Below are 15,832 nucleotides of genomic sequence, written 5' to 3'. Positions count from 1 at the left end.
TTACATGTTTGCTGCTGCTATCTTTCTCTGGAATCTGGCATGGTGTGAATGGATGTGAAGAGGTCCCCACTACCTTTAATGTGTAGTGTATATATATCATGGAAACATCCCGTTCTACTGGGCATTTTTACCTGTGGATCACTATGAAGATGATTCCTCCCTAAGTTGTACTGTCTAATAAGAATAATGTTAGCTTTGACGAATAAAAATAAATGCAAGAAAATGTTGCCCAGCTAGGGCTTATGAGTTTCACCTAAGGAAGTACATTAGCTCAAGTTAATGATTAAGAAAAACAGTTGAGTCCCAAGACCTAGGCTGGCTCAAATTCCTTTAATTTTAATGCTGAAAGATGCAATCACAACTTTTGGTGTGCATTATTATCTGAAACAAACCTTTAAAATAATTTCAGGTTAGATCGGATGCTTTGATAAAGGCTTTTTGATTAAAAAAAAAAAAAGAAAACAATCTAAATTTCACAAGGAGACATAGCTGAGGTAAAAAAATACAAAGTAGCCCAACTGTTACTAGCTGATGTACTTTCTCGCTAGGATTGCTTAATGATCAAAGGTGATGATTATTTCCTTGTATCTATTCCTGCCCTCAATCTCCTGATATAAGAAACTATTGATGAGTGGGTATGCAACCTAAAGATTTAAAGTACAAGTGACTGATGGTTTTTATGTATAAAAGTTTATGTTTGTGATTCCTTTAAGATTCTTTATAAGATTACCTTTCAAGATAAAAAAGTGATTGATTCTTTGTAACGGAAGTGTGCAGCCTGCCATCAAATGAGTTGGCTGAGAAAAAAACACTTTCTGCTTGCTCAGGTTGTGTTAATCTGTAACAAATTACTTAGATGTAAATGTATGTGGGTTATTGGGGTGACTTTGTTTTTAATCATGTAAGGGACATGAAAAAAAAAACATTTTACCTGTATTCATTATAATCACTCACTTGAAAAATAGAAGGTAACCACATTGTAATTTTCATATTGCCTGAAAGATTTTGTTGTAGTAAATAAGCTGTAGAAGTAAGAATACAGTATGAAGAATAGGGGATAAAGAAGGAAACCATCAAGAGAGTGTGAGTGTCTTTTTCCCTAACACCCTCAGATAGAAAAGGCTAGTAAGTGCTGGCTCTGTGGATTTCCCTTTGAGCCCTGTGCTGCTAGAGGCTGCCCCCCACCCCCCACTCCCCTATCCCCTGCTAGGCAGCAATTTCAGATTCTCTTAAAGCAATTTACAGTATCATCAACAGTGCAGTTTCTATAAGTACTAAGGAAAAATGACTTCCAACATAAAAAGAACATAATAAAAAAGTGTAGTAACTCCCTTGTTAAAACAAGGTGGAACAGTATGTAGATGTTAAAGTATTGTTTCTATTTTAACATGGTACTTGTCTGGAACTCCTCTAGTGAAAAAAAAAAGTTGAATGTTTAACAAAGCTTAAAAGGGAATTCTCAAGTACAAGAAAAAGTTCTCATAATTTCGAACTTGAAGACTCTTGGTGATGATCAAAAGTTGTTACAACCTGTGTGTCTTATTGAGGGTTTCTATTGCTGGGAAGAGACATCATGGCTATGGCAACTATTATAAACGAAAAAACATAAAATTAGGGTGGCTTATATTTTCAGAGGTTTAGTCCATTATCATCATGGTGTGACGTGGTGACAGGAAGGCAGAGGAGGTGCTGGAGAAGGAGCTGAGAGTCCTACATCTTGACTCATATGCAATAGGAAATGGTCCCTCTCACTGAAAGTGGCTTGAGCGTATCTGAGACCTCAAAGCCCACCTCCATAGTACCACACTTCCATCAACAAGACCACACCTACTCCAACAAGGCCACATCTCCCACTAGTGCCGTTCTCTTTGGGGGTCATTTTCTTTCAAACTACACTGTGTAACATCAAGTGGGAGGATTTATTATTAGGCATGGCTTCAATATGGATGGGGGTGCAGATTTTTATGGATGAGGACCTGAGATCCACAATCAAATTAGAAAAATTGGAATTGATGCTGTTTATTGTTTTTAAACATATATGAAAATCACTTTAAAATCTTGCCATTATTGAACATCAGCCAAGTCGCTTGGATTCAACAAAACTGAGAATGCTAGAAAAGACTCTGGTAGAGAACTCAAATCCCAAGTTACTGTGAATGTAAGTGTGAAGCTATGAATATAATATAAAATGTAATATAATGTAAAAAAACATACTGTATATAATATAATGGGTCCTGAAAATGTTTACTCAGTCCAGCAAATATGACTTAATCATCTCAGCAAGCACAAAGAGGGAAAATGAAATCTACCAAATATAGCTTCAAGATAAAATTAAAACCAAGCAAAGAAATGGTCCACTGAGCCAGAAACACAAAACCTAGAAAAATAGGATGATAAAACAAAAGATATTTGAACATAATGATAAAAAATATATATACATGACCCCTAGTCCACATCCTGTGGCCATGTTGGTATCCAAGGGCTGTGCTGCCACTGGGGCCATGTGCTATCTGGTCCAGGGATGCCACTGAGCACCATGTCTGGGTAAGTGGCCCTGCAGCAGCCAAGGTCTATGTTAATGTCCGTGGTTCCTGATACCATCAAAGGCAATGTGGATGCCAGGGGTCTGTGCCCCCACCTGCAGTCATATTGGTGTTGAAGAACCTCACTACCACAGGGATCAGGCTAATCCAAGTGGTCTGTTCAGCCACATGGGACTGGGCCCAGGCTGCTGCCTTGGGCCGTGTCTGGGTCAATGGCCCAGCAGCAGCCACGGTCTGCCTGATGTCCATAGCTTGTGTTGCCATGGGGGTAGGGGGCGTCATAGGAACCATGTGATTGAAATCCAAGGGCAATGCTGAGTTAGGCTTGTCCCTCACTGGCCTTGGGATAGCTAGCCCTGCCTCTCACTGGACACTCTAGCAGGAGAGCTGGCACCACCACCCCCAATGGGAGAGCTGACCCCAGCACTCAGGAGAAATGGCCCCACCCCACACCATAGAGATAAAAGAGCTGGCTCCAATGGCATGGACCTAGGAGAGCTGGCTCTGCCCCTCATCTAAGTGGGTAATCCCAATGGCCTGGACTGACCAGCTCAACTACTACCCAGACCCACATCCTGGGCCTTGGGTTGGCCCAGCCTAAAAGCTGCCCCATTTTTGACCTGCTGGAGTACACAAAGGGACCGGTCTTGGAGAATGATAGCTGCAGAATCTCCATGACTCAGGGCAACAAGAGGATACCTGAGAGGCATTTCAATGATGGCCAAGCCCAATGATGATGGTGAACCAGAAGACTGGAACCAGACCAATGACTCATTGCAATGAACATTTTGCAGGTGGGGCTGATTGGACAAAAGGGGTGTACTGCGTGACACACCTCCGCTCCTAATACCACTAGGATGAATGATGAGGGGTTGGAAAAATGGAGGAATAGGTGAGAGATATGAAGGGACTGAAAGGTAAGCAGGATTAGGATGCATAATGTGAAATTTCTAAAGAATCAATAAAGAATTATGTTTAAAAAAAAAAAAACACAAGACCCATCTTCAAATGACCACCAAATTTAAAATACATCTTTTTATCTAATTTGATAAACAGATGACTTTATGATATTCCATATAAAAAATATTAGTATAATAAATTCCTTTTAAGACTAAGAATTTGTACTGATAGGTGATGAAAGTTGTTCAAGTATATACACAAATGTTTATTATAGGCAGCTATACTATACTAGCATAATATATATTGTATAGTTATAAAAAGTACATGAAATAATATGATTAACCCCAAAGTTTATAGATAACAATTTAAATAATTTTAGACCGAGACAGGGGAGTGCAGGAAGAAACAGACATTTCTGTATGGCATTGCAAACATGACCCTTTCCAAGATTCCTGTTGAACTTCAGTGACTATCCTGGTGGCAATAAGAAGTGGGACCTTTAAGAGGCTCTTAGGTCACAGGACTCACCATTCATGAATGGCTAATACTGTTAGTGTGAAAGTGAGTTGGTTAGTGTGTGACTAGGTCCTGATGGAAGCATGTTCAGCCTGATCTCCCTGGTGTCCTCCATGCTCACTTGCTGTCCACCACATTATGACCCAGAGAGAAGGCCCTACTAGAAGTCAGAATCTCTGATCCCCAGAACCATTACCCAGTCTCTGCCATTTGTGTTATAGCTACAGAAAACAGACCAAGAATAGTGCGAAGACAATGGTTGAAGGCATTAATGTTTAAGATTTTAACATTTAAAATACAGAGCAGAGAACACAGTCCCAGCCACCTTTTCCTCTGGTCTTGAGGACAACAGTCCTCCTCAATAAGGCAATGAGAAGGTAATTGTGTGTCCTTTCTGTTACATTCTACATTATTCTCCTTCATGTGAGCTTCTCACGCCTCTTGAGACTATCAGAACAGATCACTTGACTTTGGAAGATTAAACTTTCAAATGCTTAAAGTTTAAATGGAACTAGATCCTACTGTCTATGCTTGTTCTGATTTATCCTTTATAACCCACTCACAAAATATAAAACCTGAAACTCTTAATCCACCTTCTACTGAACCAGAAAATACAGTGTTGTGGCACACTGAAAAAGCTACGTATGGTGACTTACACAAGCAATTCAATGACAGAAACTTAGTGTTAAGTCTCCACAAACCTGGCTGGAAATGAGTATTTCCTCTTGGTAACTAAAGTCAGAGTTCTCAGGCTTCCTACATGATTTTACTTGCAAACAAAAGAAATGAACTGGTTTTGAAGATTTCACTGCCTTAGAGATGAACAACCGGACTCTTATGAAAGTTAAGATTAGCCAGAATTAATTTGTGTGAAGTAATGCTAAGCATACAGATGGAAAACATTTGTGTTCTGATTGCATATAAATCAGGAATTTTGGCTAATACACGCTTATAATATTATAACATAATCATATCCCGAAGGTATTGAACAGCGACAAACACCAGGCTACCAAAACTGTAGAAATTACTTTCTTAGTAAAAACACTCAAACTTTCAAATGGTTTGGCTTATTATTCTCCCATCAACATGCTTACTTTTAATAATTTTTCTTAATAAGTTGCTTTGTTCTCAATATAATTAGCATCTATTTAAGTAACGGAAATTGTGTTTAGAGACTCGAGAAATCTAAATACTACTATAATTTTGAAACAAATATAACTACAAACATTTGTTAAATATGATTATAAATATAATGTTATATTTATTATTAGAGAGATTAGAGATTATACTATTATAAATATAAGCTTAATATAGTGGTTTGAGTTTTTGGTTTTTTGGGTTTTTGTTTTGTTTTGTTTTTGGTTTGATTTGGTTTTTCAAGACAGGCTTTCTCTGTGGAGCTCTGACTGTCCTGGAACTCCCTCTGTAGACCAGGCTAGCCTCAACCTCATAGAGTTCCACCTGCTTCTGCCTCCAGAATGCTGGGATTAAAGGTGTGTGCCACCACTGACCAGCTTAATGTAATATTTTGGTATAATTCATCAAGTTAAGTATACACTTAAGGATAAGTGACTCCAAGTGTAGATTCAGGTACAATTTTAGTTTTATGGGGTTCCTCCCCAAAAGTGTTCAGTATTTTAAAATTCTAAATGGACTTTAATACTGGTTTGTTCATGATCTGTTTACTGGAGTATAAAGTAGGCAGAGCAACAAAAAATAAGATTTTAGGAATGGACATTCGTGTCTAAACTGATCAAACTATACACTTTAAATAGATGTAGATTTTGGATACCAGTTATACCTTAATAAGGCCATTTTTAAGAACATGTCTAAAATTAATGATTAGTGCTCTTGTGTCAAATAAAAAATGACTGGCTCCCAATTTCAAGTTAGGGTGTGCTTTGGGAAAGTTGGTTCTCTCTAAAACAGTCTTCACATTAGCAATAAGTCCCCAGCAGAGCAGGAGTGCTAACTGATTTAGACACTGAATTACAAGCACATGTGATCCTGCCAGAAACATGGTGACTTTAAATATTAAATAGGCCTGCCTTTATTTGTAAAAAACAATTAACTATCTTTTACTACAGTAAATTCTTGAAAAGTTCAAAGAGACAATGCTGTCTTGTAAGAGATACTTAGCAAAAGTCACTTCTGTGGATGACTTCGGGTAACTCATGCTACACACAAAGTTGCCACTCCTCAACATTCATAAGAATAACTGTAATAAACCATATGGAAGTATTTGGATATTTCCTAATTAATATGGTTTTGTTTCGAGAAGAAAGATGTTTAAATATGTTTCAGTCTCCAGTGTTTAAGCTGCATTTAAGCAGTTTCTAGTACAAACAAAATTTATACTTAATATCAATTTTGAACTGTAAGGTTTTGAGAAGTAAATAAAGGACTACAAGCTTTGTTCTTATTCTTTAGAATCATGAGTCCACAGATAACTCTACAACATGTCTTGCCAAAAATAGGCATATGAAATATGTGACTTATGTTCTGGACAGCACCTAAGAAGATATCCAACAGCAGCTAAGAACTAAGGAAGACAAAGTCAGCCTTGCTTCTACTGTGAAATGCAGAATTTGATCTCTCCTATGCATTACCATGTTTGTCCTAAAAGATCATCCTATATATATACTCATATCCTCTGAACCTTTTTGAAGGCTTTGTTTCATTCAATTTGTTTTGAGGTCCTTCCAAGGAGTTAGGCAGATCAACAGCTCCTTCTTTTCCATTGCTAGATGACATTTTTTATAATGGACTTTCCATAGATTGCTTATCCTTTTTACCTACTGAAGAGCATTTCAATTGTATTGAGGATTTGGCAATTATAAACATAGCAAGTTTAAACTTTTGTGAATCTATAAACTAATGAATTTTTTTCACTATAGACTTTAAAATATAACAGGAATAAGCAAGGATGAGCAGGTATCTCTGTAGTAGAATGTAGAGTATTTGGCAATTTGCCCAAGAATGCCATAGCTGGGTCACATGATACATCTATTTCTAGCTTTTACAGGAATCTTCACACTGATTTTGATAGTTAATGGACCAGTTTGCAATCCCACCAACAGTGAATGAGTGTTCTCCTTCCCCCACCTCCATGCCAGCATTTGTTGTCAGTTTTTTGGTTATTTGTCTTTCTGTCTTAGCCATTCTGACAAGAATAAGATGAGGCCTTATAGTAGTTCTGATTTGCTTTTTCCTGATAGCTAAGGAAGCTGAACCATTAAAAGTATATTTCTCAGCCACTTGTATTTGAGAACCACTCATCTTTTGAGAACTCTGTTTTGTTCTGTGTCCCATTTTTAATTGGGTTTTTTGTTTTCTTGGTCTTTAGGTTTTTGAGCTATATCTTGGTCTTTAGGTTATATAGATATATATTTATATATACTATATATATTTATATATACTATATATATTCTATATAGTATTTTATTTTCATGAGGTCCCATTTGTCAGTTGGTTTCAATGCTTTTCCTGCTAAGGTTCTTATTCAGAAAGTCCATTCCTATGTCAATAAGCTAGAGTACTCTATAGTTTCCCTGCTCTATTTACAAAAGCTAAGAAATAGAGACAACTTAGTTATCCATCAGTGGATGAATGGATAAAAAAAATGTGGTGCATATACACAACAGATATTAATCAGCAACAAAAAATAATGAAACTCACAACAGTTAAAAGGATAGAACTGTAAATAATAATTCTGAGAGAGGTAACCAGACCCAGAAAGACAAATGCTCCTCATGCTCTTTCTCATACGTGGATGCTAATTTTGAATCTTTAGATATCTATGTTTAAGTTGAATTATACATATAAGGTAGAAAGAGAAACAATGAAACAGGAAGAGATCAATTTAATGAGGAATGGGAAGGCAGGATAGAGAAAGGAGTATAGGAAAGAAAAACACTAAAGACCTTTGAAAACACAGTGTGAAACCACCTACTGAGGAAGTTCCCCAAAATATATACACAAAAATAGGTAAAGGGGGTTTAAATGACCTATGATGGGGAAGGGACAGTGCTCCCCACAAAAAATGTTATAGGAGTAACCAATCACTTTCTGATTGGATTGAAAGCTTGTATGCCCCATACCCTTAACTAGTCCAACAATCTATGGCTGTCTAGGTCACAGCCCAGCAGGACCTAGTATTGTTATTCTCTCAAATGGACATAGTAATAAATTGCCCCCTAAGTTCCTATCTTACACTACTAGATTAGTGCTTCTCTCCACCCTTGTCAGAGAAGCTTATTTTAAACAGTTGGTAGCAATTAATTCAGAGACAAAATACAGGCCAACATGCAGAGAGGAAGACTGGGGAGTCCACAGGTTTAAATGAACATCTATATCACATCCTCTCCAGAAGGCTCAGGGATCCCTGTGGACTAGAGAGTGGAATGTAAGAGCCAGAGAGAGTGTTGACCCTAGCAAAGTAGCATTTACCAGACACAACAGTTGCACACACAAACTCACATTAGTTATGGCAGCATACACAATGCTTGTATAATAACAAATCTCAGCATGGATTCAGGAGGGAGGGTCATGAAGCCCTTAGTTGGGGATCTAGTAGTAGTTAATGCCTCTTGGAAGGAAGATGGTTACTTTTTGTTTTCAAGGATGTAGGCTCTGAGAGGCTGCACATGTTCCAGTAGATGTTTGTACACCCATGAACCTATAAGCAGCATTAACAAATTCAGTGAGAATTTTAAAAAAGAGAGGGAGCATATGAATTATGGAGTAAACGATGATGAAAAGAGAAAAGGGGGGAATGGAAGGGAAGGAATGGTGAGGTGGATTGGATCCAAACATATTCTATACAAGTATGAGTATTAAATAAAATATTGAATGTAAAAGGCATTAAATAAAGAATTGACCTCAGTTGAGCTCAGCAGTATCTTTTAAGTCTTTAAAGTCTATGTACTTCTCTCTGCTTTTGGAGCCATGATATGGGAGAAAATGCTGTTCAATGAAAAATAAGCTTTAAAATGAGGCTTAATCTCTTCCTCTCACCATGTAAAAATTGTTCCTTCTACAGAAATGTGGTTTGGAGAATGTACTAGTGTCTGGAAAGGGAAATGTCTGTGAATTCTTACATGCAAACTGTCAGCATAAATCAGTTATTTAAATAAGTTTCGTGTCTAGGTGTGTTTCTCTCTAGCAGTTGCTCCAGAGGCGGCCTTTAGGCCATTTTAATAACAAAAGCCAGAATATTCAGAAGCACAGAGAAAATAAACTACATCATTCTAACCCGATCAAAGACCGTCAAAGAACAATCTGTTTAAAAAAATATTGCAGTGTCTGAATACCAAAGCACCTTGTCTTAACAATGGTGTGCAGAGAGGGCCTGGACACTGCGGAGCTGGAACTCAGGGTGGCTGGTATTTTCCCCTACCAGAGCTAAGTATCGCCTCTCCAATCTTTCATCGTGTAAAATCCTTCAACAGTCACATGCACACTCATATGCACACACATGAACACACACACACACACACACACACACACACACACACACTCACACAGACACTAAGCCTTCTCACAGATCATCAATAATTTCATATTCAGGGTAGTATTTCTCAAAGACAATCAATAGAACCCTGGCCTTCTAAAACACCCTTTTAGCAGGTTCCTTAGCATCCAGTCAAGAGATACATGCAGGGTAAATACAGTTAGCATTTTTATTAATGATGAAAAGCAATGATAGGTTAAGAGCTCTAAACAAAATCAGGCAGTGCATTAACTTCTCTGTCATTTGTTTTTTCCTACTGACACTCACTTCTTGTGAGTTCCCAACCAGCAGGGGCTACCTGGTGAGGGCCTTTCTCAAACAAACAAACAAAAAAAAGCCCCTCACATCATACTCACTAATTCGGGGACAGAAGCTCCCACCCCCAGGTAACAGGCATAAGAATCGGATGTGCACATCTATTTTTCTCCATTACATAAATGCACTATGGTATAATAATGGCTCACATCCGGGACTGAGACCACAATCCCTCCCATAGACCCACAGTGATAGAGACTAATACCTGATGTGACAGACCTGGCCAGGTACTGAGTGACTGTCTGAAGCAGCCGCTTTGCAAGTGTCAGCTTGTGTTAACCCAGAGGGGAATTCAGGTTTGTGGGGCATTAAAAAAAAAAAAAAACTGTGCCATGTTCAGAAAGTAATAAACAGCCTAGGCCTAATTTAAAACCTGATGTCTGGCTTAAAAATCCATGATCCATCTGTTCTATTTCAGAGCCTTCTTCATCTGTGAAACAATACAATGATGAGAAGCTGGAGAGCTCAGGTTTTAAAGGGATTAAATGATATATCCCCGAAAGCATTGCTGCAATTGCAATGCACGCCACAAGTTCTCCATCGGTTTTAAACGTCGTTATCCTCCTCCTCACAGCACACAAATCCCTAATGTAGACCAGAAGCCTTTAACCACTGTCAATCACCCCACGCTATATCAGAAAGTGTAGGGAGAAATGTGATGTGCAGGGCATCACTCAGTCACTCATTTTCTAAACTAATGAACCTTCAAGCCATTCCTTTCTCTTTCTGAACACCCTTGTTACAACATCTAATATCTAACAGGCTGAACCCAAATCAATTATAAATAAATCATGAAAGAAGGATCACGTTTTAGGAAAAGCATCTGACAGAACTACAACCCTTCATATTGTATTGGGAGATTTAAATAAAATGTATATAAATAATGTTTCAGTAATTTGAACCTGAAATTTCTTTGCTTGACTAGAGATTGTAACCTCATAAGAAAATTGACAAAACATCAATGCCTAACAAATCATTTACAAGATGGACCTTATATATGTCTATTTAAAACAAATCAAACCTAGAAACACCCTTCTCATCAAAATGGAAAAAGCAAGATAAATCTACATGCAATCACTATAAAGTAAGAGAAAATCGCCTTGCTGTGACATAGCATGTCCTCCAACAGCCATGCATACAATTGTGTAGATGTCTGATTGACATGGTACTATGTATTTGTGAGGTGCAGACTGATGGCTGGATACAGACACACTACACAATAACTGTGTTATACTTCCTAACAAATCGAAGAGAAACATCATCTATTGTCCTGATTGTAGAATAGAAATTACTAATGTTGTCCCATACTCTTCTGTTTTCTGACAGAATACATGAGGATCAGGATAGATTTCTTTCCCCACATCTTGAAATAACAGAAACAAGACTTAAACTGGCTTAAATAATAGAGATTTACATTGGCTCCCACTTCAATGAACCTAAACATTAAAATGTGTTCTAGAGTTTAGACTCAATGGTTTAAGTGTCCCTTGGGAGAAAGATATCTCCCTTCTCTCCATTCTTCAGTGGAGAATGCTATATTAATTGTAGGCCTGCTTTCATTTGTGATTGTAGTGATTAGAGTTGGATTATTCCTCCATCATACCTGCTGATACATGTAGGAACCATTCAAGGCTCAGTGAAACATGAGACAGCTTGCAGTCTCAACCAAAGCAACTTCACATGCTAAACTGGCTTGAGCCTGGCATCTGAAGTCCTGTTCTTAAAGAGCTGAGACAACTCATATAGATGCCACCTCAGTGGTTGAGTCCCAGCACTTGTTTGAACATGGTGAGCCATTGATCTGCTGCCATTTATAGAGCTGGGTATGTGTGAATGTGTGTGGAAAGTGCATCTCTATTGAGATAAGAGTGATTGGTGATCAAATAGTCCATAGTTAGAATGATTAAAACCATGCTATGTTTTAGTGTTTGGGGAAAGGAAAAGAACAAAACTAAAAGAAAATGGTGAGAATATGTGGAAGACCATGTCTGAATGAAGTTAGACTTCTTTGGGTGTCTAGCTCTTATGTACTGACAGACCCTTCTGAATCAAGTAGTCCCTAGATTTCATAATCATCATCTACTTTGTAATGAAATTTCACATTTTATCCAAGAATTTAAATATATGAGGATACTGATGAGAAATCCAAGTGATAGAACTACTTAGTCATTCAAATTTCTAGCCACCTAAAAGTGTTTTATGTGTGGAACTGTTTTGTCTGCATGTATGTATATGCGTCATGGATATGCTTGGTGCTCATGTAGGGCAGAAGAAGGCTGGCTACCCAAGAAGGGGAATTGTGGGCTATAGTGACCCGCCATGTGGATGCTGGGAAGTGAATCCAGGTCTTCTGAGGAGAGGCAAGGGGTGTTAACTGATGACCCATCTACCCATTTTTAATTGCTTATTTTGCAATGAACAAATGAGAATCTGAAAATGGGTAAGTTAAAATACTTGCTACCCTACAGAAAGGAATCTTACATGATACATGCCAAAATCAGATCATAACTCTTGAATGTACCTTAACAATAATTCCTTCTCCTACATTTACACAACCTAGAATGGAAGAATATACATATTCTCACACACACACACACCCCTAGATCTCTTTTTCACATTTTTATTTATTTTATATGTATACATGTTTTGCCTGCATGTATGTCTGTACACTATGCATAGTGCAAGAAAAAATGAGAAGAGGTCAACAGATCCCTTGGAACTGGAATGAAAACCAGTTATGAGCTGCCATGTGGTTGCTGGGAACTGAACCCAGGTCCTCTGGAAGAACAATCAGTGCTCTTAACTGCTGAGCCATCTCTCCACCCTGTCTTGTTTCTTTTAAAAACTACTAACACTGGTGCCCTTGTTTTTAACAAACATGCATATGGATATTGTCCAATAACCAGAAAGATAGGTACATGTATTCTGTTGGATCCAGGGTTACCTTGCTGGGATTTTTTTGATATCAATTAAAAACTTGGAAAATTTGCTACTTGGTGCCCAAAGAGCCTTTACCAGTCAGTCAAAGTAGATGGATTTATTTTTATACTCTGCAAATAACTTGAAGTATAGATGTTTCAAATACAATCTATTCTCATATTATAAATGTATTTAGCCTTGTGTTGCCAACAATAAAGTGTTATTGAATGTGTTTGTGTATCATTGAGAAAAGACAGAAAAGAATTGATGATAGTCTTCAAATAGACATAAAATATCTGCAGTGTATAGTTCATTATGACTTTTAGCTGTTTCATTAATAGCTGAAATGTTAACATTGGATCTAGAACATAGTTGGAACACACACACATATATATGTATGTATGTATGTATATATATGTATATATATATGTATATGATATTGCAAAAATATCCCTTCAAAGTCAGCACTCTCAAATAATGCACTATATATAAGCAACACATGCATTTAAGTTCTCCAGTGTTCCTCAACTGAAAGTTTTTCTCATATACTTACCTACAGTATCACATGGTTCATCTTTGTGGACACAGAAATCTTTCCTAGAAAGAAAAGTGGAAAATCCAAGTAAAGACAGATTCTTTCAGACAACTGCTGGTCATCATGACTCAAAGTCACAGTTACATGGGCCACACTGTTTATTCCCTCAAATTTAACAGAACTCAGAGTAAGATTTTAAGAAATGATTAATCAGAGTTTAATAGCAAAAACATATTATTTATTCATGAGAAATCTTCCTATTCAGTAGACAGTATTTCAGAAATAAAACTCAGCTTTGTTTTAAATTTTTCTGCAAAATGTCATTGCGTTGTTACAAAAAATAGTTTATGATGCTGGGAAATGATTTATCACAGGAAAATATTATAACACTACTTCATATGACAAAAGAATTTCCAAGTTGAGAGTTTACAGGTAAGGAATATAATTTAAAGCCATCTACAGTTTCCTTTCCAAGATTGGCAAAAATTCACAAAGACTGAAAGGGACTTTCAAAAGGAAGTGAAGAAATTAGTATTTTACATAAATGAGCTCTATGAATTACAGTACTGTATGTTAGAGAGCATTCCTTAATGATACTCTTGTCCCCAGATATTCAGGATTTCACAGGCCACAATTTACAGAACATAATCAGACTTTGACTTAAGAGATATGCTATATGAAGTAATAATTATTTATGTATATGTTCTTAGTGTTCGGACCTCAGACAATCTAGTTAATCGTCTTGCATCTCAGGTACCTCATCTAATTCCTTTGTGTTTATTGTGCAGGATGAATGATCTACATGTAAAGTCCTACATGTTTATTGTGCAGGATAAAAGATCTAGCAATGTACAACCACGTACAATACATGTTTATCATGCAAGTTAAATGTGTCTCCCCATATAAGGTATTAAAACAATGTTAGATATATAGTAATTATTGATATTTTGATGGATTATTTTGTTGCTGTAATTCTTATACCTATTATAAATGATAGCCCACGCCTTAGCATTTAATTTTACTCTTAAGAAGACTGACACAGTTAATTTAGCATTTCTGCATGTGTATATTTGCACACATGTGTGAATGTGTGTGAGAGAGATATCAGAAATTAGCTTTTTAAAAAGATCACTATCAGTTATAGAATCTGAATACCATTGTAAAATAGAAAATACATTTTAAAAAATTCAGTGCACAGGTACTGAGAGATGAATCAGTGACTGGGAGTACTAACTACTCTTGCAGAAGATCTGGACTCTGTTTCCCGGGATCCACAGGGTGGTTCATAATCACCTGTAACTCCACTTCTAGGAAATCAATGCCCTCTTCTGGCCTCTGATGCACGTAAATTCATTCATACACAATCAATCAATCTTTTAAAAAAGTACACCAACGCCGGGTGGTGGTGGCGCACGCCTTTAATCCCAGCACTCGGGAGGCAGAGCCAGGCGGATCTCTGTGAGCTCGAGGCCAGCCTGGGCTAACAAGTGAGTTCCAGGAAAGGCGCAAAAGCTACACAGAGAAACCCTGTCTCGAAAAACAAAACAAAAAAAAACAAAAACAAAAACAAAAACAAAAAGTACACCAACGTGAACTTCATGTTTTTTCAGCAGACTTTTTGTATGATTTTGGTATGTCTTTGCCTCGCACCCTGCCTCTTTTTTGTTTTGTATTGTTGAGAGAAAGAGGAGAGAGAGAGAGAGAGAGAGAGAGAGAGAGAGAGAGAGAGAGAGAGAGAGAGAGAGAGAGACATAAAGTTGGGTGGGAGGGAGGAGAGAAGGTTCTAGACAAGGGAGTTGTGGGAAAGGAAAACATAATCAAAATGTTTAATTCAAATTAAAACATGATCAAAATTTTTAAATAAAAAAAAATCTATGAAAACCAAATGGAAAACCGAATGAAAGAGCAAACAGAAAAACTTGGTATACAACTAAGGAGAAAAGAGAGGGTGTTTAGGATAAAGTAGAAGAGGGTAAATATGGTCCAAGTTCAGTATATGCTCATAGTAAGTCTTAAACTGCCACATCTTTGTACAATTAGCAAACACTGATAAATAAAGACATACAAATATTAACCATCCAAAAGATACAGGGCAGGACTGCTGAAACCTCATCAGTGATATTGATGTTAACAATCATTTTCCATTTGCACGTTGATTGAGTCGGCAGAAACCTTCACAGTGTGGCAGCTATGTCTGGCCTTATAAATTTCATTGCATATGTAAATGCATTATTTCTTCAAACAGATTTCTATACGTGTTCCTTACATTAACCTGTTACATATCATGAGATAGAATTGTTTAATGAAATAAGCAACTCTGGACTGATTTTTGAATTTATTAGTAAGGAAGAAATATTAAAATTCCATTGAAGTTATAACTTTTTGATGTTTCCATGTGTCTATTAATTTTTGTTTTGTTCACTTCAAAGCTAAGTTATTGAATAATTAAACTCTCTAAGTTTTATGGATTTTATCTATTTTGAGTTATTGGTTTTATTTCTGGATAAAGATCACATTTATCTCTTGTTCTAGTTTACTTCTCTGTTGCTATGATTAAACACTGACCAAAAGCATCTTGGGGGAGGAAAGGCT

At 37.1% G+C, this 15,832-nt stretch overlaps 1 protein-coding gene across 1 annotated transcript in view; it reads right to left on the bottom strand.

The window, feature by feature from the left end:
* The window catches only part of Adamts19 (ADAM metallopeptidase with thrombospondin type 1 motif 19), a 201,261-nt gene that overhangs the window by 112,472 nt on the left and 72,957 nt on the right, over nucleotides 1-15,832 (bottom strand). The window contains exon 7 of the mRNA XM_059246204.1: nucleotides 13,259-13,302. Coding sequence (XP_059102187.1) covers nucleotides 13,259-13,302 — 44 coding nt within the window. The remainder of the gene's footprint in view (nucleotides 1-13,258; nucleotides 13,303-15,832) is intronic.

The sequence above is a fragment of the Peromyscus eremicus genome, chromosome 19 (genome assembly GCF_949786415.1).
Source record: "Peromyscus eremicus chromosome 19, PerEre_H2_v1, whole genome shotgun sequence".
NCBI lineage: Eukaryota > Metazoa > Chordata > Mammalia > Rodentia > Cricetidae > Peromyscus > Peromyscus eremicus.
Note: the sequence above shows the minus strand (reverse complement) of the source record. Positions and strands in the feature narration are given on the sequence as shown.